At 48.3% G+C, this 25,850-nt stretch overlaps 1 protein-coding gene across 1 annotated transcript in view; it reads left to right on the top strand.

Annotated features, from left to right (window-relative positions):
- Positions 1–5,062: 5,062 nt before the first annotated feature.
- Positions 5,063–25,850, top strand: part of LOC144157786 (abasic site processing protein HMCES-like) — a 56,383-nt gene continuing 35,595 nt past the window's right edge. Inside the window, exons 1-4 of the mRNA XM_077688544.1 lie at positions 5,063–5,196; positions 13,680–13,777; positions 19,596–19,721; positions 23,735–23,974. Of these exons, the coding sequence (XP_077544670.1) occupies positions 19,651–19,721; positions 23,735–23,974 (311 nt within the window). The 5' untranslated portion in view covers positions 5,063–5,196; positions 13,680–13,777; positions 19,596–19,650. The remainder of the gene's footprint in view (positions 5,197–13,679; positions 13,778–19,595; positions 19,722–23,734; positions 23,975–25,850) is intronic.

The following is a 25,850-nucleotide window of genomic DNA, read 5'->3' as shown; positions in this document are numbered from 1 at the left end:
TTTCGGCTAGACAGACCAACCCGAGGTGGCGGTCTGTTAAGTTTGATATCTACAAAGTTTGCTCATAACGCGAAGGTGTCCTTCCAACTTCAACGCTCTGACTGTGAAATTTTAGTGCTGGAATTGAAGCTACGTACCTGGTTGCCTCCCTTTTTCATTAGCCAATGTTTACTTTCCCAGTGGCGTCGTTGATTCTGAACCCCTTGATTTGGCTATTGCTTCGGCTGTACCTCCAATTATCTTTGCAGGAGACTTTAATTCCCACCACGTTACTTGGGGCTTCCGGACGGATTCTTGCGGTAATCGCTTGTTGGATTGGATTACAGATAACAACTTAACATGCATAAATTCGGATTCTCCAACCTACTTTAAGGGACAAACGCAATCTGTTTTGGATTTAACTATATCTTCTCGAGGTGTTTCAGTGCCTTCTTGGTCGACCATTGATGGCGGGTCGAGTAGTGACCACATCCCAATAGTTTTTGACATCGGGTGTCCCATCCGTTTAATTAACCGCCAAAGCCGATCTTTTGTCAACTATAAAAGGTTTCAAATCTCTCTGAAGGAGTCCTTGTCCTCTCTGGTCCCACAAAACGAAGCTGAATGTGCGACAGGCCTTTGTTCTGCCCTTTCCACTTCAGCTCAGTCGTCATTATTTGAAGTGATGTCGAAGAAGTCAGTGTCGCCTAGTCCCTGGTGGGACGAAGAGTGTTCGCGCAGCTTTAGACGTAGAAAGGCAGCCTGGAAGAAACTTTGCCAGAACTTATCCCCGCTTAACTGGTGCAACTTCAAATATTTTTCAGCGGAATTCAAACGCGCTGTTTCCAATGCTAAACAGACTTATGACACAGATAGATCTTTGAGTCTCTCCAAGCCTAACAATAAGCGTGCGCTTTTTCGCTTTCTTCGATTGCGGAAAGCCGTACCCTGTCCAGATAATACAGACTCTGTGGTGCTATCTCCAGGTGAACTCTCAGAGTCCCTAGAGTCGATAGCTGATGGGCTTCAAGCTCGTTTTTCATCTTCCTTAGCGGTGTCCTTTTCCCCGCCAGACGTGGCAGACGACTTCATAGAGGTAACGCTCTCAGAGCTCGCTGATGTCATGACTAAATTGACAGCTGCAGCTCCTGGCCCAGATGGCATTACTACTGAAATGCTGAAATTATTATATAATGAAGCTCCGAATCATTTACTTAACATGATAAATTATTCTATTAGACATGCATGGATCCCCGATGTCTGGCGTCTCGCCAAAATACTTCCTGTACTTAAGAATGCTGGTCAGGGCCTCTTGATTGAAAACATCAGGCCTATCGCGTTGACATCGAACGTGGTTAAATTAGTCGAGCGGATATTGCAGCAACGCATAATGCAATTGGTGTCTAGCTCTAGAATCTTTAGCCCGAGACAAATTGGTTTCCGCCCTGGGTGTTCCATTTGGAGTGCGCACATTGACCTTGAAAGCCGGATTAAACTAGCCCGTCGCACTAACCAGTTTTCGGCTCTAGTTACCCTAGATGTAGCAAAAGCTTTTGATAGCGTGGAATACCCTGTGTTGTTGTCCCGGTTACAAGTCCTAAACTTCCCAAGGTACATTATAGCTTGGATTTGTGAATTTCTGAAGGACAGGCAGTTCAGTTGTGTTAAATTTAATGTTACTTCCTCACAGCGGCCACAGTCTAGGGGCGTTCCGCAAGGGGCGGTCCTTTCCCCTGTTCTTTTTAACATCCTTGTAAGCGATATTCCGGTGGTTTCTGGTGTCTCCACATATGTATATGCCGACGATGTTGCATTTTTTGCATCAGCTCCTGACATTCAATCACTTTACACTTTAATGCAGTCATATCTGAACCTCATTGCCTCCTGGTTGGACAGTATTTGTCTCTCTTTGAACGTCAACAAATGTTCCTTATTAGTTTTTCCGATCTCAGGCCCTGTTAACATTACGCTCAGTTACCGGCAGTGCATAATTCCTCAGGTTCCTTCCTTAAAGTACCTCGGGATAATTTACACCAGTGAACTTGACTGGACCCCACATATTGCCCTCATTGAGGCCAAAGGTGCACGTGCTGTTGGGATGTTAAGACGTCTCAGTCATAGAAAGAAGGGAATGCGCAGAGAGACCCTTCTTATGATATACAGGATGTACGTTCGCCCCATTTTAGAGTTTGGGTGCGTGTTATTCGCTGGGTCCGCGGCGTATAAGCTTCATCGTCTGGTTATTCTGGAGCGCCAGGCTCTTCGCTGCTCCTTAGGGTTGCCTAAGAATGCAGCAAATGCAGTTTTCTACTTGGAAGCGCGCGTTCCTCCTCTGCTTAATAGGTTCCGGACACTGACTGTTGAAACTTTTCTGAGAGCTTATAGCTCTGAGGTGAACAGGGAGCAGTTTATCTTTATTGTAGAACCAGGTGCGTTTATGGTGCACCAATGGCCCAAGTCCTCATGTCCACAAAGCACTCTGGTACAGAGCCTCCTTTCTCCGTTGGGTGTAGCAATAAATCAGGTTATTCCATACAGAGACAGGAGTTCTCCTCTTTCTATCAATTTCCAGAACATTTTCCCCAAAAATGCTAAACTTTTACCAGCCCGACTGCTCAATCGTCTTCTCGAAGGTTATTTGACCTCCATGCAGCCAGGTGCTATAATATATACAGATGCCTCTCAACGAGAAGAAAAATCCGGTATAGGAATATTTTCCCTTTCCCTTAACTGGTCCTTTTCGGTTCGTCTGGTTGATTTTATCCCGATATTCTTCGCGGAATTCCTGGCAATTGTCCTGGCGCTACGAAAGCTGGATGTATCAATTACATCTCCAATCATAATTTCTGATTCTTTTTCTGTATGCTTAGCCCTTTCTTCCCCTAAAGACACTCCTCTTCTGCGGACGTTTCGGTCACTCCTGCCACCTCACTTCACTGAAATTAACCTTCTTTGGGTTCCTGGTCATGCGGGGATCACATTCAACGAGACAGCCGACTCTCTAGCAAGGATAGCACTTTCAGGTCCTGTAGTAGACGTCGTAGAGCCGACACCATTAATAACAGCAGCTAGGTACCGTAGGATGCTGAAACTCCGAGAACAGCAAGAATCGGTTTTACTGTCATTAAGTGAATTTAATCATCTTAAATTCTCATGGAAACCTGAATGGTGCCCTTCCCGCAACTTAGAGGTGGTTATCACAGCCTTACGTTGTCGAGTACCCTAGTTAAATAGGTACTTGCACAGGTCTCGTCTGGCGCCAACAGCTCTGTGCAGCTATTGCAACGAAGACGAGTCTGTCGAACACTACCTGTTGACATGCCGACGTTTTTCCCGACTGAGACGTCAGTCCCTGGAGGTGCCGCTTTGCAGTTTGGGGATATCACTAACAGGGCCGGCTATACTATCGTTCGGGGCATCCGAAACGGGGTTTTGCCGCCGGGATGTATGCTCTGCTCTCCTGCGCTACATTGAAAATTCTAAACGATTCTCTTTATGATTGAGATTGGTCATCCTCGCTTTAATTTTCCAGTTTTTTTTTCTTCTCAAAACCAACTGATCTAAATTATCCTTCCTAGGCGTGTCGTGAATTGATAAGAGTACCATTCATTTTTACAATCCTCTGTTGTTTGGCCGATCCCCTGATTGGGTATGCGCCATTAATTATCAGGATCAACAACAACAACAATATATCAAAGCTGAGAAAATTGCGGCGAAAGTGATGCTAAGCGTAGTATTAAAACCATGGGTCGACGTCGTCATCACATGAGGGCCCGTCCACGTGATTATCTCCTCCAAGCCTACTCCTGAGGGCTCCGGGAGGCAGCGTTGAGCTGCTCTAACCCGGAGAGACACAAGACCACCTAGCCTGGGCTACGAAGGTCACCCCGTAGTACCGGCGGCCGGCGACGCCCCTGCTGAGAGGTTGGTTGGTTGGTGGTGGTGGTGGTGGCCCATAAAGTGGCGCATACCCACTCAGGGGGATTGGCCAAGAAGAGTGTATTTTTTTAACTAAAAAACCAGATTGGTTGGTTGCCTCCCACCATGGCACGTCTTCTTCTTCTTCTTTTTCTTCTTCTTCTGATGGCTGAGCACGAGGTCACGGGTTCGATTTCCGGCCGCGGCGGCCGCTTTTCTGATTGAGGCGAAAAGCAAAAACGCCCGTGTGTACGAGATTTCGGCGCACGATAAAGATCCCCAGGGGGTCAAAATTAATCCGGAGCCCTCCACTACGGCGCGCCTCATCGCCTGCGTTGCGTCGGCGCGTTAAACCCCACTATCAATCAAATCAATTCTTCTTCTGATGATGATGCCCTCAAAGTTTTGGGCACGTACCCACAAGGGGTGATTGACCAAAGCTAAATCGGTTGCTGAAATGCGTGAGGGCCTCAAAATACTAATTTATTTCCGGGAAGAGGCCGTAAAAGGAAACTTCGTTATAAATAAAACCCGAATTTCCCATTATTAGCAACATTCAGCAATTCAAAGAACGTGAAGCAGAAAGAAGAAACTTGAATGCAATTATATATATCCCTTTCTGCATACCCCAAGTTTGTTCCTCCAATAGATAATACAAGTGGAATCGACCAAGTCAACCCCAAGCGCTCAATAGGGTCCTTCAAAAGCAGTTGTCTAGCTGCTGAGAAACAGCGACAGTCGAGAAAAAAAAAACAAAAAAAAAAACGTTCGATTGTTTCAGGGATAACTCTTCTTGGCCAATCCCCCTAAGTGGGTATGCGCCATTTTTCGGGCCACCACCACCACCACCACCACCTGGTACCAAACACATAGTTCCGCAGGCGAAAACCCTGGTCTGAACAGATAGAAATTTAGCCTAGGAATCCTGCAGTGCAGCTCGGTGAAGGTCACTTCGCATTGCCGAGAAACACAAAAATGAACATTCATCCCGAACTTTAAATGTTGATACTCTTCAAAGGATAGGAGTGAGTCTGAACGAGTAAATGCCAATATTCTTCAATAAACATTTGCTTTTTCTACTCGTTGTCATCGTCGTAAACTGATCTTTGTCACCATCACGTGAGCGTCGATTAGAAGAAGAGGGCGCGCGCGCACAGGGCGCGAGCGTGGCAGAAGGCTGCTGACGCCATTACTGCTTCCGCCGCCGGCGTGAGTGGCTGGTCGTCTGACGGTCCGGGCATCCCCTGCGCCGCCGAGCCAGGGCCAGGACAAGGAGGACAGGTTCGGCCGCATCCTCCGGTAAGTTTCTTGACCGGTGCCCATAGCGATCGAGTGCGTGGTGAACAACACCGCCGTGAGGGCTCTCGGCGCATTCGCCACCGCCGTTAGGCCTCGTTCGCCGGTTGGCCGCCAGGTCTGAGGGCTGCGTTCCGGCCCCTGCCTCCCTCGCCGAGTTGTCTACGCGGCGTTTTCCAAGGCGCAGCCGAGTTTGGTCGCGCACTACCATTGAGAGGGCACGCCCTGGGATAGTCCGTCGAAGACCAGCACGCGCCACCAGGGGCAGCTCTCCGGGGGCTGGAGTACCGACGTCTGCGCTTATCCTAAGCGTTTATGTGAGTTGACTGGTATTTGAGGTGCTCTTAATGATACAGCTGTGTTGAAACCACAGTGTAAAAAATACTTTATGGGTGTTTACACTGCGCTCGGCCGAGCAATCACATGTTTTCAGGCGTTGCGGCGCTAGTGTATGATGGGCCCGATCACGTTGCTGCAGAAGTTGTGCCAGCTTGCGCGTGGTTCGCTCGAACGTGTAGACGCAGCGCGTCTTAATTGCAGCATACAGCTTTATAGGCCTAAGTGTATGAATCTTTCCGGTGCGTTTAAAATTTACTCGGCTCTCAAAGCGCAGTAATCTCAAACGATGGGCCGGGATACCACAGATCTGGGGTCGACAACCTATGGCCTGAGGGCTGAATGTGCACCCCCCCCCCCACCCCCCCACCCCGGGAGACGTCAGACCCTCCCCACTTTTGACTTCCAATCTTAAGACCGGCCCGGCAGTTTTGATCTCAAATGTGGTTGCAGAGGAACAAATCAAGATTGCTTCCAGTTATAACTGTCTGTCCCCCATCTTCGCACTTAGCCAGATACCGTCTTCACTTCCTTTCTTTACACAGGTCTAGTACAATATTCCAGTTTGGCACAGTATTGTTCCACGTTTGTACGTTAGTGAAAACTCGCCGAACGTTCCCTGGAAATCCCTTGGCCCCCAGCTGATGCCGATTTGCCGTCCAGCCCCCGTCGTGTCGACGTCATGCAACTTGGCTCTCCGCCTCAAAAGGTTGCCGACCCCTGCCATATGTTGGGCTAGCTTTGCTCTATCCTGTCGTTACGTTATGTACATGGTCGGGAACATCTTGGAGTTCTAGCACCTCGTATGCTCCGTCTGTACCGTTCGTACCGTGTTGACCGGGACACTCTTGCGCATTCATCCAGGAGGGTGGATTAGTTCCGCAGGCCGGCCCTCACCATGCCCACGCATTCGTCAAGGCGGGGGGGGGGGGGGGTTCCTCCCCGCCGTGCCCACGCACGCATGCGCTGCCGGGTCCCGCCCAACGCGGTCCCAACGGAACACACGGGGCATACGGAATGCTAGAACTCTATTCTCGTCGTTCATTTCGTGCGTAGTGTGAGCGCATGGCCGGTGACAAATAGCTCAGGCATAATGGGCTCCGATGCCTTGAACGCATCCTAATTGCGCGCATGCAGGCAACCGTGTGAGTGCGCCCATGGCCTTCGCGCGCTGCCGCCGGTAGCCGATCGCAGAGGCCATGCTGCGCCGTCACTGGTTACGTCGGGCTCCGCGGGATGGCGGTACTTGTCCGTGCTAAGCACTTGACTGTGTTGCACGTTAATAAACACTACCTCAACGCACGCAAAGTATTGCCTCGAGTACAATGTGAGTGCGATTAATGACCTCTATGCTGACACCACCGTTGAGAATCTGGTTGAAACGGAGCAGACGACGCACGCCGGTGTTTTTAGATGCGACGCTGAGAGCATCTCTTGTCGGCGGCCCTGTCCTTCCTGCGTGCGTCTGTGGTAGTCGTCGTCGTCGGCGGCGGCGTCGGCGTCCGCACTCTCCTCCGCTCACCCCCTCTCCTCTCCGATAGCGAACACTCTCTCGCGAGGGGCATTGGATTGAATTCGATCGGATTGGCTTGGCGTGGCTTGGATTAGATTGGATTAAAGTGGATTGTGTTGCGTCATAGCCGCGGCAGACGCACTGGCGCCGGCGCGTGCCCAGGTGAGGGCGAACACTCTCTCTCAACATCTGCGGGTGTGCGGCCCAGCGCGCTCTCACTCCGCCGGTGGGTGGCGCTGCGCGTGGTGCTGCGCATGTGCAGTACTCTCTCTCTCTCTCCGCAGTCTCCTCTCCTTCGGGCGCGCTGCGCATATAACCGGTGTGCCTCTCCCCGGCGGCCTTTCGGTCGACGGTTGCTCTCCGCTTGCGCTCGAACCCCCCCACAGCGTCGCATCACACCAGGGTTCCCGCGAGGGGAGGTGGGCGTAATTTTTTCCTTCGGCCTGGGGGCGCAGTGGCCCAAGCCTCGCCATGTCCGTGGCGCAGCGGCTATGTCCGTGGCCGTTTCCAGTGTTGCCAAGCGAAGAAATTGACAGCTAAATTTTGCAACGAATACCACCTATAGCGCAAAATCGTTTGGTGACAAAGGCCTACTCAATTCTTCTTAATGTAGGCCTAAAATATAGCCCGAACTGAGCTCACACATTTTTCTGTTTTCCACAAATTGCGCGCTGTATCGGCTGGGCGAGTGGGGAAGAGAATCGCACTTCTTAAAAGGTTTTTTCTCGTGTTCGTTGATTTGTATAGGCGGCACAATTCAATCTAAGGGAAAGCATAAAGGAATACGTGTGGTTACCCATGATAGTGTTATTCTTGTTTCAGCTGTGCACGAAGTTTAAGATGATCTGGTTACTGTCTTCACTAATGCTGTCGCATTTTCTTTGCTCGCGCAATTTAATTCTGCACTGTTGCTGCCTCTCCCGTAACAAATATTTTTTTCTAAACTGAGGAACTATGAATAGTAAATAAAATTGTTTTACTGTAGACAGCTTAGACTATAGGTAGCCTAACTGCGAAGTATAATATTTTCTGGGTGTACGCGTGCGTGTTTTTCTGTTTTTTTTTCTCGGGAAGTGGGCTATAATTTACAGGAGGACCGGTACCTATTTTGTTTTTCCCAGGGGCTCCTTTTCTGCTAGAAGAGTGATTTTTTGAAAGGTATTATGAGATAGAATTTAAAGGCCCTTAATTGCGGTGATTGTTTAATATAGGGAGGGTAAAAGCTGCCTTATATACTGCAGTGATGATGGAGTCTAATGTGGCCTTCTTCAGGGCGGATAAAGTTTCTGGTGCTGCAGGCTGCACGATATCAGGCTCGTGGTCAGTAGCTGCAGAAGATTTATCTTTTTTTCTGTCATTCCTGCACTTACCCTGTGCAGGCGTTTCAAAATGTCGGCTAAAGGGTCCAACAATTCCTGTATTTTGGCAATTGGGAGATCGGCTCTGCCGCTTTCCGTCAGTCAGTGCCGAGGAGGAGGAGGAAAACTTTTATTCACATCAAATAAGAGCGCTGTGAGTGGAGTCCTCAGTCCAGTACCCCAGAAGAGCTTGCTGCCGCCTTCGCCCTCTCGCCGAAGCTGATGATCAGGATCAGAGCTGGCCAGCTCTCGCTCCCACTGCTCTAAAGTTGAATTTCGTATTCTGCCTATATTCTTATGTTGGCATGGCCACACCATGTGATACAAGGTTGAGAGCTCTCCACAGTGAGGGCAAATGGATGTATACATTGTGGGGAATATAGCGTGGAGCCGGGTAGGGTGCGGAAAAGTATAGGTCTGTAGCTGCCGAAGTGAGGTTTCTTGCTCTTTTGTGATGGATTTATGACCTGGCAGATATAAGGAAAGCCTATAATGTTGAGTGATCTCTGAGAATTCTTGCGTGGCTTCTTTCAGGGATCACATGCTCGCCGATTTTAAAGGGACACCGAAGTGAATTGGTCAACTTCCCGGTTTTGCTTGCACTGCGTATACTGGCTCAAATTAACACACTTTTCATTGTTTATCTGGCTGATAAGTCGGTAATTATTTTATAAAGCCCAAAAGAAAAACTACCATGCGCGGTTTGCGGCGGCAGCACCAACTAAAGGTTGTGACGACAGGAGGAGGTGCACCGTGATTGGACGATGTCGAAAGTTAGCATTCAAAAAAGTTTCGGTTTCGCTTCTGTAAAACATGCTTGACAACCGACGTTATTGTTGCATGGGCATTCTCGATATATCAATAATCGCCATACCGCGCTTCCGCCGTGTTGAAGGCTGTAAAATGCCTAAGATAAGCCTCCCAGAACGGCTTGGAATCGTAGCAATCACTAGCCGAGGCCTACGCAGTGGACGCAGTTGATGCAAGCAGTCGGTGCTTATGGCAACACCACGCCAACGATAACTCGCTAGCGCGTCAGTGTCAGTCTGCGCGCGTTCGGCGAACTCGCTCATGTAGCAGTGAGCGTTACAGCCCAAAAATGTGTAACTCAGTATAGAAAACATCGGCAGAAAAAAAAAATCAACTGCAAAACCTAGCACTCCAGACCACTCGGCCACAGGCCAGCGCTGCCTCCTTCAGAAATATAAGGTATGTAATGTGTAACCAGTTTACTATTATTTCTAGCATTTCAAACAGCTAAGCTGACTATTTTTTGTGTAGCGCTCGTGCAGTAAGCGTCCCCCAAATTTCCAGAATATTTCACGTCTAGCAAGTGCATTTCTTAGACGGAAAAGTGTTCGCAAAGGAGGAGGAAATACTTTTATTCAAATTTCTCAAAGACCAAGAGGAGTGGTTCCTTCTTCACTGGAGCCCATATGCTGTCCGCGCCGCTTATGTGCTCTGTCCACCAGCTGAAGCTGGTGTGTGGTCATGCTGCTGTTCTCCCAGCGCAAAAAAAAAAAAAAAAAGTGCTTCCTGCTACCTAGTTTTATACGCTTACGGTAAAAGTATCAGTTGATTTTATTTCCTTAGTACATATATTGACTTCGCTGACTCTTCTCCCGCCTTCAAGTGGCCTTATATTTTCCTACTAGCGTATACCAGTCGGCCAAGCGTCGCATGTGAGCTTGTGCAGCGCTTGGTTGGAGCGACCTGGATTTGGAGCTTGATACAGTGTACAAACTAACCAACTAAAGAAAGGCAGATTCTTCCATTCACAAACGTGTCCTGGCTTCGTTTCAACTGAGCGAACGAATTGCGACGACCCGTCGGCGGCGGGCGGACTGAACGCTGGGGCCGACTGACCGACGCGTGCCGTGAATTAGCGCAGTCAAGCCAAGTCATTTCCTCCTGACGTCACACGAAAACGCCACAAAGAATGGTCGAGGATGCAGAGAGGGCAGCATCTTCAAATTGATTTTTCTACAAAATAAATTCGCGTAAACGCGCTCAGAGTGGTCGAAACAGGGCCTAGGGATTCCGGACTACAATTTGCGTTAGTAATCACGCAATGTTTACAAATCACTTCAGTGTCCCTTTAAGGGTTTCGTTTAAAGGGACAGACAACCGATTTTTGTAGCGTATATGTTCTCTAGCTCATATGAAAGCCAGCGTTTTATATAGCCCAGTAACAATTTTTAAACAAACTGGCGGAAATAATTTTAATTTGGCAGCAAACTTCCTGAAATCGGAAGGGTGGCGGTTCATAGTGCCGAAACTTGACACTACAATATGTGTCCCTGTCACGTGACCTGCAAACCTAGCAGCTACTGTAACTGCTGAAACGTTTATTTACGTATTGAAAACCTTTTAACACAAGTATTTGTACAAGCTTAAATAGTATATGTATTTCTAAACATTACTTTGAAAATTCTAAAGACACGCCGCCCGCCGCCGCTGGGTTGCTCTCAGTGTGGCTAACTGAGCCACCATGCCCAGAATCAACGGCAGCGTTCAGTAAACAGACCCAGCGAAGGAGCTTTGACGATTCTGTCTGAGTCAGGGGCGTTTGTTCTGCCAAAATATTGGATTTCAGTCTCCAAATACGCCAACGGCAGCTTAAAAAAAAAAGTCGCGCCCGGGGAGAATCGAACTTCCCGCCTCCACAACGTGAAGCCAGATTCTACCTATCGTCTACCCCAACAGATGGCGCATTCGTGCAAAATGGACCCTTGCATTAAAAAAACACATAAAGGAACAGGAAACCTGCGATTCACACTTTTTTAGCTGGGAACAAGTTTTTAAATATCGTTTTTTATTCCGCATACAGACAAAAGTATGTTGCCGAGCTACTCTACATCATGGTTGCCAGCATTAGCTTTGGGAGGGACACATACGGCTCGTAGATCAGAAAATTCGATTTAAAAAGTTCTAGAGCGTTATCAGCAAAACCGTTTCTCGTCAAGGTGCTTTAAGTGATGCCCTTTCATTTGGGATAGAGAATGTATGCTCGACAAAAATCGGTTGTCTGTCCCTTTAAATTTGCCGCGTGGGGCCATTCATCGTTTGCCCGACGGAGCTTGTGGCAGTAGTACAACCACGAAAATTTTTTAGGTTATTTTAAAATTTGTCTAATTAGACGCCATATATACTCGGTCCTGTTTCGTAGTAGGGTGTTGCGTACGGGGAAGGCAGACCCGAGCCGAGCTCCGTCGCCTCCTACATACGTGTGGTAGCGTGGTGCGAAGCGAGCGGCCAGCCGCTGTTGCAGCCGTGAAGTCCGTAGGCTAACGTAACTGTTTACTTCATAGCGAGAGGTGAGCCGAAGCCAAAAAAACAGTGCCCCGACGTGCGAGGTTACAGTACAGAACTCGAGCAGAGTGACAACATTGATTCACTGCTCAAACAGGAATGAAAATACAGCGGTTAGGCGGGGTCTATTTATACCCAAAGCGCTAACGGTCAAACAGCGTTCCCTCTAGATCGTGCTCACGCCACGAACGTCAGACACACACACTTTTTCCATGTGAGTAGTCGGTAGTAGCGGCGCACGCTGAGTCCAAGAGAAGGGAGAGAGGAGGACTCTGCTGCGAACGCGGGGCTTTCGTATCCTTGGGGCGCGTTGACGCGCCTCGCCGGCAACCGTCGAAGTTTGAAACTTGCCGAAAGCGAGGCGTCTGACCCGGGCTTTTCGAGACGTGAAAACATGAGTCACCGACACGGTGGGGCTTGTGTGAAAGGCGCACGTAGTGGAGGCTTCGCCGCACAGCCGAGGAGTATTGAAACGAAGCCCAGCGGCGGGCTCAATCGTAACAGGGGACAATTTTAGTTGGATTATGGTTGCAATTTAGGACCTGCTTGGTTCTTGAGTCTGTCCTAAATGGTTGCAATTTAAGCTTTGCTTGGTTCTTGAGAGTCTGTCCATCTTTTGCTCCCTTTTAAAGCTAGGTGACAGTGTTGGCTCCGGCGTCATTTTAGGCCGTCGGAGAGGCGCTTTGGCAGGGGCGTGCGTTGTTGCTGGCGGCCGTGTCTGGTCAGCAACGAACTTGTGCAGGCGCGCCGCCTGCTCAAATCGCGTATCTTTTCTTTTGCCTAGGCCGTAGTATCATTGTCCTCCTTTCCAAAATTTAATGGACCTATCACGGGGTACGTCACACGTCGGTCGTGACGTCACGGCAACGGAAGTTGCCGCTGTGCCTCATCAGCGCAGCCGGATGTTACTCCGTGCGCCGCAAGTAGTGCGTTACTGGGAATATTTTGAACATGGCACGAGCCGTTTCCGTACTTTTCTGTACTTAATATGCTTTCAAGTACTGTAGCGACGGCAGACAAACTACGCGAGGAGAGGCAGACGATATCACGCATTCATAGCATCTCCGTTCAAAACGTGCGCGCCCGTTGACATCCGGGTCCGTCGCTTGGGCGGAGTGATACCGTGTATGAGCTATTGCCGTTCTTAACTTGTTCCCTAGTAAAGTAACCTGTTAGTAATTACACTTGATGCGGATACAGCAGCAGGAATTCTGAAATCGGAGGATACTTTTGGAAGCGTTTTAGTTGGATTTTCGACACCGAGGTCGACTAAGCCCCAAGTGTCTTACTTATGTGCAACAGACACGGCAAAATAATTAAAATTATGTGCCGATAACAAAGCGGAGTATAGAAAAGGGTACGACGTATGTCACCGCATTGTAGCCTGTGCGCCACGATGCCGGGATAGGCTGCGGGTCAAAGGAACGAATAGGGAAAAAAGGAGATTCGTTTTAGTAGTTCCACCTGAGCAATGAACACAGCAAACAATTTGTGGACACAAACCTTGCGCATACTAAAAACATATAAAACACGCAGGAAGTAAAAGGCAGCTACAATAAAATACTACAAAATTTGGTAATTACTGCTGACTCACTTTGGAGACACGCTTTTCTCATTGCATAAACATGCAGAAAACTACAAAACGTGCTGCAAATTAAACGCCCGTCGATAAAATGTCTTAAATAAAATTGTGTTCGATAAACTGTGCACACGAGGTTTACGTAGACGGTTGCTGATTTGAACAGCCTCTGGGATTCATAATGCTTCAAAGCTGAAGTCGGGTCTCTCCGGCAGGAGATCACCGAGGCTACTAACCGTAGCCTAGAAGGCCAGAAAAAGTTAGGAGCTAGAGAAAGAGTTAATGGACACAAAAAGGAAATACTAGCTTTTTAACTAGTAATAATTATTTGCAGCGGCGACAACAGAGGGCGAGCAGCAACCTCACCTTCCTCTGCTCGTTTTTGCAGACGTTCCGGTTCGCTTGCTGTGGTGACGTGAGGAAAGAGACCACGACCTCAGCAATCGTGGTAGTCTGTTCTCCGGCGTCGCGTCTGGCAAGCTGAGAGTAAGTGCATTTATATCGTTTGTACAAGTGGCTAAGGAGGTTGCAAAGACGGTGTTAGCTGAATTTTCGAAACTCTCAGATGAACTTAAGGTATATAGAATAGAAGTCGTCGCGAGAAACTCTTGCACGCAATATTCGAAGCGACTTGGGGAAGCGACCCGGAAGAAACTGCTCGTGGCATGGAGCACGCTCATGGAGTTGTTGAGGACCTAGGAAAAGGACTGGAAACTGAGATAGTGAAAAAATTCAAGCGGGCTCGTGAAAGCGGGGAGCTTTGACCGAAATGCATCACCTCATGTATAAGCAAGCGGGAAGTAGAGCAGCGCCTTATTCAGGCCGAGCAGGACTCGCGCTGTTGTAATCTAGAGATTCGCGGGGTAGTAGAGCGAGTGGACGACAACGTAGCCGCAATTGTTGGTAAGCGTGGAAATGCCATTCAAATTCAAATTCATTTTATTTTGTACGGAAACATACAAGCAAATTATTATACAGGCGAGGGTCCCAGAGTCTGACGACTGTAACGGGACCCTCGATGAGAAATGCACAACGCAAATATATAAGGCCATTAAGGCCATTAACGAAGCTATCACCGAATGAGACATTGAGAGTTGTCACCGCGTACCCATACACAAGGAGGAGTCGAACGTTGCAGTTCAGTTCGGTCGTGTGCACGCGAAGCGGGGAGCATGCCCTGTACATCTCTAACGACCTTTTAGCTTCCATTTTTTCCCTCCATTTGTTCGTTTCAATCTGCCTTGCCTCTTTTTTGGTTACCTTGGCTGTTATGGATTCTCCGCTGTTCTTTCCGTATTTCATCGTTAGCCTTCTAGTCTTCCTTAACCACTGCGCGTCCACGCTTTTCAAGTATAGGTACATAAAAACCTTAGCTGCCCACCTTCGTTGATCCATTGCCCACAACCTCATATCAAAGCATATTTTACTCTGCGCTTCTCGAACTTCAAACGACGCCCAGCCCATATCTTCCTGCACGGCTTCGTTAGTTGGTTTTCCATGCACGCCTAAGGCCAAACGGCCTACCCTTTCCTGGTCCCCTTCAAGGCCTAATAGAACGTCTGATTCTAAGCAGAGTACAGCAGTCGCAAATGTGAGACCCGGAACCATTACTCGTTTCCACATTCCTCTAACTACTTAATATTTATTATACCCTCAGAGCTCTATGCTTCCTTATAGCTGCGTTTCGCTTTCCCTTAACCTTAAGTTGCTCCTCGTGAGTTCTTAAGTAGTTATCCCCTTCGTTTATCCACCCTCCCAAATATTTATATTCCTTCACTCTAGGTAATTCTCCTTGCTGGATAGACACTGCGTCAGTGGTACTAGTGCCATTGAAAATCATTATTTCCTATTTTTCTGCGCTAACATTTAACCCGAGGTCGGTGGCTTCCTAGCCGCTAATATTTATGAGTTGCATATGGGTCTGGTCATCAGCTAAAAGAACAACGTCGTCTGCGTATAACATTCCCGGAATATGCTGTTGTACCACTTCGCCTTGCAGCATATGGGTTAGGCTAAACCCTACTTGACTTTCTTCCATTTTCTTTTCTAACCCTGCCATGTAAAGCATGAACAGTATTGGGCTCAAAGGGCATCCCTGTTTCAGTCCCCGGTGGGCGTTGTCCTGCTGGGCGCATTTCTGTCCTTCCCTTGTAAGGTGCACACTATTTATAGATTGCTATAAGGAACTGTATTAACTCATCTAATCCATGGAGTTTCAGCATTCTCCACAGCAGTTGTCTGTTTACGTTGTCATATGCCCCTTTAATGTCCAAGAACGTAATCCATGATGGTATATTCTGCGCTTTCACAATTTCAATGCATTGCGTTATCACCAACAAATTATCATCCAATCGCCTGTCTTGTCTAAATCCATTTTGCAGTTCCCCAAGGATTTCATTTTCTTCCATCCATGCTTGAATTTCTGATTTTATCGCCTGCATTACGAATCTATGCACCACTGACGTCACTGTGAGTGGTCTGTATGAATCAATACTGGCTTTGTCACCTCTGCCTTTATATATTAAATTCATCCTACTTCCTAGCAAGTCCTCCGGTATTTGTTTGGTTTGTATCACCTTATCGATTGCCCACACAAACGATGCCTTCCTTTTAGGTCCAAGCAGGTTTATCAGTTGCATTGGTATTCCGTCCGGGCCCACTGCTGTCTGGGGGGAAACCTTTTGCTCTGCTTTTTTTCCTATCAAGATTGCTCAAACTTATTTCCCTTTCCGCAGCCTTCCCTACCTCTATTGCCCTAAGCTTCTCACTAATCACTAGATGAATATGCGCCAACGCGTGTTCTCCTTCTAGAATTTTTGATGGATGTTGTTTTTTGAGCTTACTAATTTTACATGGTTCCAAAACTTCTTGGATGCGCTTTTGTCCTTCTTCCGTATTTCTGCCATCCATTGTTCGCTTTTCTGCTTGATCTCTGCTTGCACCATTTTCTGCACTTCTAGTTTTTTTGCCCGGGTAGATGTCCCATTTTTCCTTCACTATAGATCCGGTTCCATACTAGTTCTTTTTGCTTCTCTATGTTCTCTCGACGCCTTTCTTCGCTTGTCAATAGCCTCTTTTATTTCCTTATTACACCAGCTTCTCGACTTTAACTTCCCTTTCGGTCGGTTTCCTTGCTTTGCTTCATTCATCTGGCTCTTTATGAACGCAATCATTTTGTCATAATCCCAATTTTTGTCTGGGTATCTATTCATTTCATCTGCCATCCTATTTGCGATGATATTTAACTGCTAATTGTTCAGATTAGTTCCTGCGGTCGTACTTATTTCTAAATTTGTCCCGGTTGCGCCTCCAAAGTGCAAAATAAGCCGTTTGTGGTCGCTTCCTTAGCTGTCTATCCATTCTCATCTATCCTCATTCCCAGCAACCTTTCGTATACTGTCTCGGAGACTAGACTATAGTCTATGCTGGACTGCATGTCTGTTTCCGTTTTCCCACTTTATTTGGCCGTCACACTTGTTTTCCGTAAGATCTATCACTAGAAAGCCGTTTAGATCTGTGTATTCATTTAAATCTTCTATCTGGGCATTCATATCTCTAACTAAGATTATTTCACCCGAATCTTTGAACTCGGTTATATCTCTTCTCAAACGGTTTACCATTTCCTTATTTTCCTCCCTAGCTCTGGTTCCGGTCCACAGATAACACAACCCCTAACCATGTAATTTTCCCCCGCTATGGTGCCTCTAACCAATAGATGCTCTTTACAGCTTTCATGCACTCTCTACCAGTCGGTCCCTTGTTTAATGAGCATGCCAACACCTCCCCCTTTCTTCATTCCTGTGGTCCTGTTGCATCCTCCCCAGACATAATTGTCTGACAGGTGGGACTTCTAGCTCTCGGAGGTGAGTCTCGGCTAAAGCGTACACGTTTACTTACCGTTCAAGTTGGTTTTCAATTTCAACCCACTTATCAGGCTTTCTGCTTCCATGCATATTTATGTTGCTGATTAAATATTTATTGCATTTGTTTTTCCCTTTCCGCTTACGGGGTGTATTTTTGTTTTTTACAAAATTGTTCGCTCTATTGTTTCCACTGAAATCGCTTCTGTCAACCTTCTCAGTTATGTCTGTAGGTTCTCCGGTTAGCGCTATGCCTGACTGCCTTCCAGCGCTGAGTGTGCATGTGTCCCTCGCTTCCCCTTTGTCTCCTGTTTGCTTTCCTTAGCGGCGCGGAGCATCCTAAAAAAAGCTACCGCTCTCCCACCTAAGCGCCACCCCACCTTGTTTCCTAGCCTGGGGCTAGGAATAAAAAAACGATATGTCGACAAAAAAACGATAGTCTTTGTCGACATTCGCCAAGTAAATGCCTCCCTTCGCTTTCCCGCTCACCTTTCGTGTTATTCCTCTTGCGTCGCGCTTCTCCCAAGGTAAGCACGCTAAAGGTTTGCTCAAGTCAATTTAAATTTACCGCGTTCCACTGCTCCCGGCCGGGTGCCTCGATGCAGCGCTGCCATAAGGCGGAGACGCGCGTGAATCGAGACGCCCTACTTCAACGTTTGTAGTTCTGCGTTGCCTATAGTCAACGTGCGTTCCAAGCAGAACGTGGAGCCTATCAAGTGGAACCTTTCGTAACTGTTGCCGCTTGATTTCTTAGAATGCCGCCAGAGCTACACTGGCGCGGGCGACAGCAGGTGGAAGTGTGTTTTTCTGCAGTGGATGTATTTCATTTAGCAAAAATCGGGCATATATGATTTTTTTTATAAAGGAACACTGTAAATATCCCTTCTGTATTAATTTTCTGTCTTATATATTTGCGTAATGTCTTGTTCTTGTTCAACAATGTTGAGAAGTATGAACATATAAACCGGACTTAGACGTTTAGATTTGGCTGTGGGTATATAAACGTATTGTGCAAATTCTGTTTCACTTTGGCCTGGTGGCTGAATCGAGACAGACAGGCGGATAGACATAAAGACCAATATTTCTGGGTTTAAGTAGCCCAAGAAAGACTATCGTGTTTAAAACAAGCCAGGTGCATAAACGGTCAGAAACATAACGACGGCGTAAAGCGGCCCTGAGTGGTATTGGGGCGCCATCTAAAAAAATGACGGTGAAAAAAGGTGTTTCGGTTAACACCTATCTTGGGCACGTCATCGCAAACGTCCCGAAACATGCGATTTAGCGGGAAAATCAGAATTCTTGGCTTAAATTGCTTAATTTGCCTGTGAGTATAGCATCGTTTGCTGCCGGGGAAGCGCTGAGGGCACTATAAAACCCTCCAATCTTTCGAATAAAAGAAATGGGTATTTTGGGTTCATGGCCCCTTTAAAATCCAATCTCAGGATCCCAGCGCGGCTACTCACTATTCGAAGGGGGGGGGGGGATGAAAGCTGAGGGGTTAGATTTGCAAGTCCACTTATGATGTCCTGTTCCCCGCAGTGCTTGCTGAATGTTGTAGGATACATTGAGGGGCGGGGGCAAAGAATTAACGCGAAGAGGCGCTTTGCTTCGCTTATTATGTGTTTTTTTTTTCCAAAGATGCAAGGCGTAGTGCCAGGTTGGTCCGTTTTCGCTATATTTTATTCGCGTTTCCAACGTTCTTCTGCGGGCTTATTTTGTTTAGCCTTCGACTTTTGTGGGAGATGTGTGCGATTCTTTATTTGGATTTTGTCGGACCATGTTCGTTACATATTTTTCTTTTTTTCTTCTTTTGTTTTTCAGTTTTGTCCTACCAGTTATCTCCGTTTACGCTACTATAACAACTTAAGATGTATCTTTACTTCCGCCAAATCTGCTTTTTGTGGAAATGCAGGGCGTTACATGGTCCCAGGGATTTATACACATCCCCCTAACACCCCCCCAACACCCCCCCCAGAAGGACTTCGACACCCCCCCAAAAAGATTCCACAACCACAGGCACCCTGCCTACGGATTTATACAACACCCCCCAAACATCCTACCGACACCCCCCCAAAATCGAAATTCTGCATAAACCCCTGCATGGTCCTGGCTGTGGGGATACACGGCAAGAAATGCTATGCATTGATAATCTGTGCACAAATTATTTACACGCAGTGGCCGTAGCAGTGAAAATCCCCATCGGTGGTCCGTCTTGTTCATTAATGATAGGCTGTGGATGGTAGTGATGTAGATGTAGGTGGTATCGGGTGTAGATGGTTGATTGATTATGAGGTTTAACGCAATGACGATGTTCACTGGCTAGTAGGGGTGCACTGTTACAAACGTTTAGGAAACGAACGCAACAAGGTCTTAGTACTGGAAGGATATCTTATCATATTTTGCAACTATACATGCAACATTTTCAAAGAGCCTTTTCCTTGCAGTGGCCTGGAAGGGTCTGCTATCTCGGATGCCGTTCGTTATGACCGAGATGGGTTGATGTTGCGGCCGGCGTTTCCCGACAGCGCTAGGTACAGGCCATCCTTCAACATCTCGCCAGGCGACGAAGCGTAAGTGTTGAACGCTTCCATGAACCGCGTCACCAGCACAACACCAGCCTGCCACAAGCATATATGTAGAGTAAACAATGTGGTAAGAATATAGGCAGGATGGCTGTACATTGCAGGGGCGGCACGGAAGGGCTAGTGCTCTGCCCAAAATAACGTTTGCCCCGTCTCCATGCCAGGCTGCTTGCAGCAAAAAGTCGCAGAGGACATGTGTGCTTAGGTATCGAGGTTAAAGCAGATCTACCTTGCTGCTAGCCGCAACGGTCGTACACTGATCCATTAGTTAAGTACTTCAGGGGTTTATTTTCTGCTCGTGACAACTGAGGCCTAGCTGTTGAAGACCAGTGCCTGGGAAAATCTTCGAAGACCAGGTGGTCCTTCTTGGGCGGCGGCGTGTTCAGGAACGGCGCTATCTTCCCTCAATTGCGATTGCCGGTGATCTCGTTTGAAGGTGTGCTTGAAGGCGGGTCCCGTTCACAATGGATTCCACGGCTCATCTCGTGCGGTAGTACACCGGTGCCTCGGGTGGGCGCTCAAGGCCCACGAGTGACGGAGTTTTGTCCTTAGCTCATGCTCTGAAGGAGTGGCGTTGGCGGTGGTCAATGCTAAAACAGCCCCGTTCGTAACAGCTCTCGCGAATCGCGCATTTCCACGGTGAACCGGTTCCACAGGCGGGATTTTATGACGCAGAGGTCCCTGTAGATGGACCACGTGCAGCAGGGCCCGCCCGTCGCTAGTGTGCCCCAGAAACTGCTATCCGGTCCGCTCCGCAATCGGCGTCTTTGTGAAGCCCCGCGAGAGCCAGCATGCAAGCAGCACTTTAAATCCTTTCGCAAGCACCAGTGCACACCGCTCTGCGCATGCATATAGATAGATATAAATGGATTCGACGTATCGGGCGAGATAGCGAGATGCAGGGCGCAGTGCATTAGCTACTAAAATATAAAAATGGCGGCGTCTTAACTCAGCAAACACTGGATATGCGTGGTGAAAGCTTGGCTTAGCCTGGTTGTCTTGGGGCCCTACCTTCGACTTCATAAAGTCATGGTGAAGGCGCCATGATTTTTTGTGCAAGCAAAACGTAAGCAACAAGTTCCGTGTACACTTATAGTTATGACGACATGCAGTGTAATTTGACGCTTAGCTTAGAAATATCGCAAACTAAGCTATGTGGCATTGCGCATAAAAGATATAAGAACACTTGGCTATAAAAATAGCGGCCGGCCGGTTGGCAAGACAAACACATTTCTTCAGGTTAAAATTAGCGTCAGTACCCTAACGCGATCAAGTAACGTGGATCCAAACGCGAGATAAAGCCGGGTGTTGAGCTAAATAACACCACACAATCTTTTTTATTGTATCTATTCATTCTTTTCAGTCGCTTTTAGTAACATGGTCGAGCTCTCTGCTTCAATGCAAGCTTTGTTGAGCTATCACCTTCCTGCCCATCACCGCCGCCACACTATCGTCTGTTGCCAAGTTACAAGCTTATGGCTTGATCACAAAAAAAGGCGGTCGTAACCATCGATTGCATGACACGGAAAGCAAAGCTAAACGCTACACCTAATAAAGTCAGATTGCTTTTTGTCTTGAATTCGATCATGTGACCCTCCAGCTTACTAGGAGTGTGGACAAATGTGTTGCGTTGGGTTCGTTGTATGGAGAGGCTTGTACTGCCCTCGTGTGTTACTGTTACGGAAAACGAATAATTGTTATTTTATTTGTAAATATAAAACCACAATGCGAGATGTTATTACTGCGAAGCACTATATGTCTAACTCCCCAGTTTTCATTCCGGTGAAGCCGATTTACTCGCCGCCGTTGCGGGGCCGCTCCTCCTTGCCACGGCCGACACCGCTTTCACAACTGTTATTCCCGTCGCCACCCCCGACACCTCTTTCAGAAGCTGCGCAGTCGGTTGATAACCACGGTAGCGCCCTTGTAAAACGTTACCAGAGCAACTTGCCCGCTTTGAACGCCTACGTGAGGCCATAATTCTTTTTCAGCGTGAAAGGCTTTCCGCGTGACATTTTCGCCCGTGTACTTCACGCTTAAGCACGCGCCCATCCCCCGTTGCTGGTTTATGCCTTCACTGGGTGGGGGTGGAAGCAGATGGGCGTGCATGCAGAGCTAGTCTTCATGCCGCTACCGATGACATGCGCGTTTTGCTGGCGGGAAAATTAAACGCGGATGTCTCGCGGATCAATGCGACCTATCAGCTGTCCGCAATGGTCGATCACTTTGGGTTTGGGTTTGCATGTTACACAGATAGTGAGATGCCTACGACGCGGGACGGAAATAGAAAGCCACGTACTCGAGTTCATCCAGGTTCCAATTTCCTATGGAAAGGCGCGTGTCGTTCGCTCGGAGGAACAACAGTGGGGATCGAAGGAGCGTCTGCCGGAACAGAAGCGCGAATGGGTGCGAAAACAACAAAGCCGCTGCCGGCGCCGTTTACACCACAAGTTCCAGCTCGCCGAGTAGCTGGGAATCTCTCCCGGAGGAATAGCAACGTCACGTGAGCAAGGGCGTTCAGAGCGACAATTTTGGAGGTACCTTAAGCACGCGCACATAACTGGCTGCCAGTATACTAGGCACGAGTTGGGATTGGACGGAACGGGGGGAGGGGGGTGAGGGGGGGGGTGCACGCGCAGATAAAGGTTTCATGCGCTCACATGGTAACATTTCCTTTGTGCTGGTGGGAGGTTTAAACGGGTACGTCCAACGCCATAATGCGAACTTTCCGGTGTCAGTGGTCAGTGGTCGAGCAGGTTGGATTAATGTGTTACGCAGACAGTAAGATTTAAACAGCTCCATGTTTGTCCACTAGAATAAATCTCCAGTAGTTTGCAGTTTCATCGGGCTAAGGGCTAATTGCTCGATCGGAAATTACGAACAAACGTGTTTGGTTTCGTTAATTTCGGGTACTGCATCCGGCTGCGCAGGTCATCCTTGCACTGCAAAGCAGTATATGTCTAAGCCCCCTGTCATGGATTTATTCGTCGCCGCTCCGGGATTCTCCTCACTACCGCTGAACCCTCTTTCACAACTATTTTCCACCTCGCCTCCACCTATGCCCCTTTGGCAAGTTGCGCAGTCGGCAGCTAACGGCGGTATTGCGGTTATCAGATGATTGCGAAAATAAACAGAAGCACGGATGGACGTAAAAAATGCACTGACGATTGCTCCACTCCCTAATATGAAATGTGTGCGCCACAGGAGCTGCAATCTTCTCGGTCACGGCGCATTTCTGCTGCGTCTTAGGAAGTGTTCGCGTGATGAGCGAACGTACGGCAGCGTGTGCTACTCTTCTGCTACCTCGCAGTGCACCGCCGCCGCCGCCCAGCATGTTGTAAATCGTGTTTGAACCTCCCGCGCAAATGTCACGTGATTCGGATTAGCCCCGCACAAGGGAACAGCGGGCGTGTTGTTGCATATCGGGTTTGAACCACCCGCGCAGGCATCACGTGGTTTGGATTAGCGGAGAATGGAACAGCGTCTGGAGAAAGTGTTAGGGGGAGCATATTGAGTGCATAAAGGGAGGCCGTGATTGAGGTCCAAGCCATGAACATGTGAGCGCGCATTCTATGGGACCATTTGTTCGGCCAGGATATTTTTACAAAGCGTGTAGCTTAATTGTAGAGCGCCTTTATTCGCAGCGACAACTCCATTGTAAACCGTTTGTGCCGAGAGCACGGGGGTAGTGTAACCAAGTGCTGCCAAACGTTGTACCAATACCAACGGGAAGAGTTTAAATAGCATGGTATAACCGCAAGGTGTTTGCACATTGCTTGGGTTAGCAATTGCTGCATCGTGCTAGAGGTTAAACGTCTGATCGGCTCCGGAGAAGTGCCTCGTAAAACGTGTTCAGGGCGTTGTGTAAACGCTATAGTTCGAAAACGGCGTGATTAGACGCATTGAGTGAGCGTCAGTTTGATTGCGATCCCGTGTGTTGATTTCCCCATTTTTCCCGAGTGGCCTAACGTCTATGTAAATGTGTCCTATGTTCGTCGCAGGCCTGTGCTGGTGCTTGAGCCAGCGCATCAGGTAGGAGGGGAGGCCCCTTGGCCAAATGCGGAGGCAGACGCTAGAACGCTACGTCTCATGCGATGGAGCCTGGTGCCCTGCTGGTTCGGGGGGCCGGCTGAGTGCTTCCAACCGCGCACAAGCAACTGCCGGGTCGAGAGTGCCCCAGACAGGCGAAGCTTCAGTGCGGCAGTCCTCCAACGCCAGCGCTGCGCTGTCGTCTGTCAAGGGTACGAACCTTTACCATTTTAAATGCAGCAGGAGGGCGTCAAGTGACACCCGGATTTAAACGTGGCTGGCACGAAAGCCCGCGAATAACGACACAAGAGCAAACGGGCAGAGCGCTGACCAGCAACTGGGGAATTGACTGCCTGGCAAGCGTTAAATAATATAAGGAACAGGACGTGTAACTTCAGACTGTGGAGATTAGGAATCATGCGAAAATAAGCATAGCGAAATACACTTTATTTAGGTACGTAGCAAAATACAGCAAATGTAGGCAAGGGGAAGCCGGAAGGCACAAAATAGCCTGGCAAGAAGCTCGAGTGACCGTTAGAGAAAAGAAATTGGCTGCCACGTCGACATCTTGATTTCAGGATTATTCAAACCACGGCAAAATCCCTGAACCGCAGTGCAGGCGATCTCCTCCATACTTACGCAAGACGCCTGGGGAGATAACATCGGCGCACTTAAAGCCATGGCGCTTTACTTTTTCCCTCGGCGAAAACGCCTCCATTCGGAAGCGGAAACGTTTTTTTACCTGATTTTTCGGCGAACTTATGTTTTTAGGAATCAGCATGGAAAACTGGCAGCACAAAGAGGCCGTGTTTGGTCTTCAAAGCTGCTTTGGACATGGTGATACCACCTTGGGCAACGGTCTAATTAGTGTCGCTTCATGGCGGCGATGGGAGCAGTCATAGTAGCTTTTACCCAACCAGCCGAACCGCTTCCGCTTACATGACTCGCCAGAGTCACTGTTAATTATTAATAATGACTCTGGCTAGTCAGTGAGCGGAAGCGGTTTGGCCGGTTGGGTAAAATCAAGACACTGATCTGTTTGCAGTTCGAGTTCGGCAGTGCAGACGTTGCCACTCCCATCTTTAGAACCTTGGAATGAGCAGACGCATACGGCGTGGAACAATTATGCGACCGTGGGGCATAACGCAAACATAGGTGCCCAGCCCCTAAGTGCAAAATGAACTGCCGCTCAGTGCTAGAGAAGGGAGCTCCTCCGAATCCGCTCAAGTATTCAGAGAAGATGTATACTGGCGCGAACCATGCATTCGGTTTGTTTTGATTTTGGCGCGCGGCCACGCCGGGCTCTGTTATATGTGTGCCAAGTGAACTGGTGTTCCATTCTCATTTCATGGGAGAGTGTTTTGCTCTAGCTTCACTAGCCTAGAATAATCTTCTTTGATCTAAAATGTTCTCCATGTAATATGACGGTTCATTAAAACACTCGCGCCGAAAGATAAATGCCCGCAGAGCGGCGGCCGCGGCGTTCGATTCCCCTACACTAGCCTGCGCACGCCACTTTTTTGACTGCTGCTTCGCCGCCTGTGTATTAATTGAGTTGCTAGGGGAGCACAAGTTCGCTCCAATAAAGTTCTCCTTCAGGACAGCTGTGTCGTCTTTGGTTACGTGACATCTGGTAGAGGTGCTGGGTACGCACCCTTAATGCTCCCTATACCCTGTGGAACGTACACTGTGGACAAGCCAGTACAAGCCGAGGAAGCCACGACTTCAAGGTTTACGGCTGCGTTTGGTCTCCTGCCAGAAAGAACCAAGAGTAAGACCGTCCCAACAGATATCACGCATTAAGCCACTCCCCCCATCGTCCTGCAACAGCCCCAGGAACCACCATGGTTCCGCGGATCTCCCGGTGAAGACGCCGAGGACTGGTTTGAAAAAGTGGAGCACGTCCGAATCTTTAACAGAGGGACGACGAAGTAACTTTTCGGCATGTGTTCTTTTATTTGAAGGATTCCGCTGTAACTTGACTCGAGAATAATGAAAGCTCCCTGACTGACTGGAGTCTTTTGAAAAGCGAGTTCCTTAAAACATTCGCCACCGTCTTGCGAATGGAACTAGCCCCACTTTTGGTGG

The sequence above is a fragment of the Haemaphysalis longicornis genome, unplaced genomic scaffold (genome assembly GCF_048455015.1).
Source record: "Haemaphysalis longicornis isolate Haplotype H1 unplaced genomic scaffold, Haemaphysalis longicornis Haplotype H1 scaffold_10, whole genome shotgun sequence".
Lineage (NCBI taxonomy): Eukaryota > Metazoa > Arthropoda > Arachnida > Ixodida > Ixodidae > Haemaphysalis > Haemaphysalis longicornis.
This window is presented reverse-complemented; position numbering and strand designations above follow the sequence as displayed.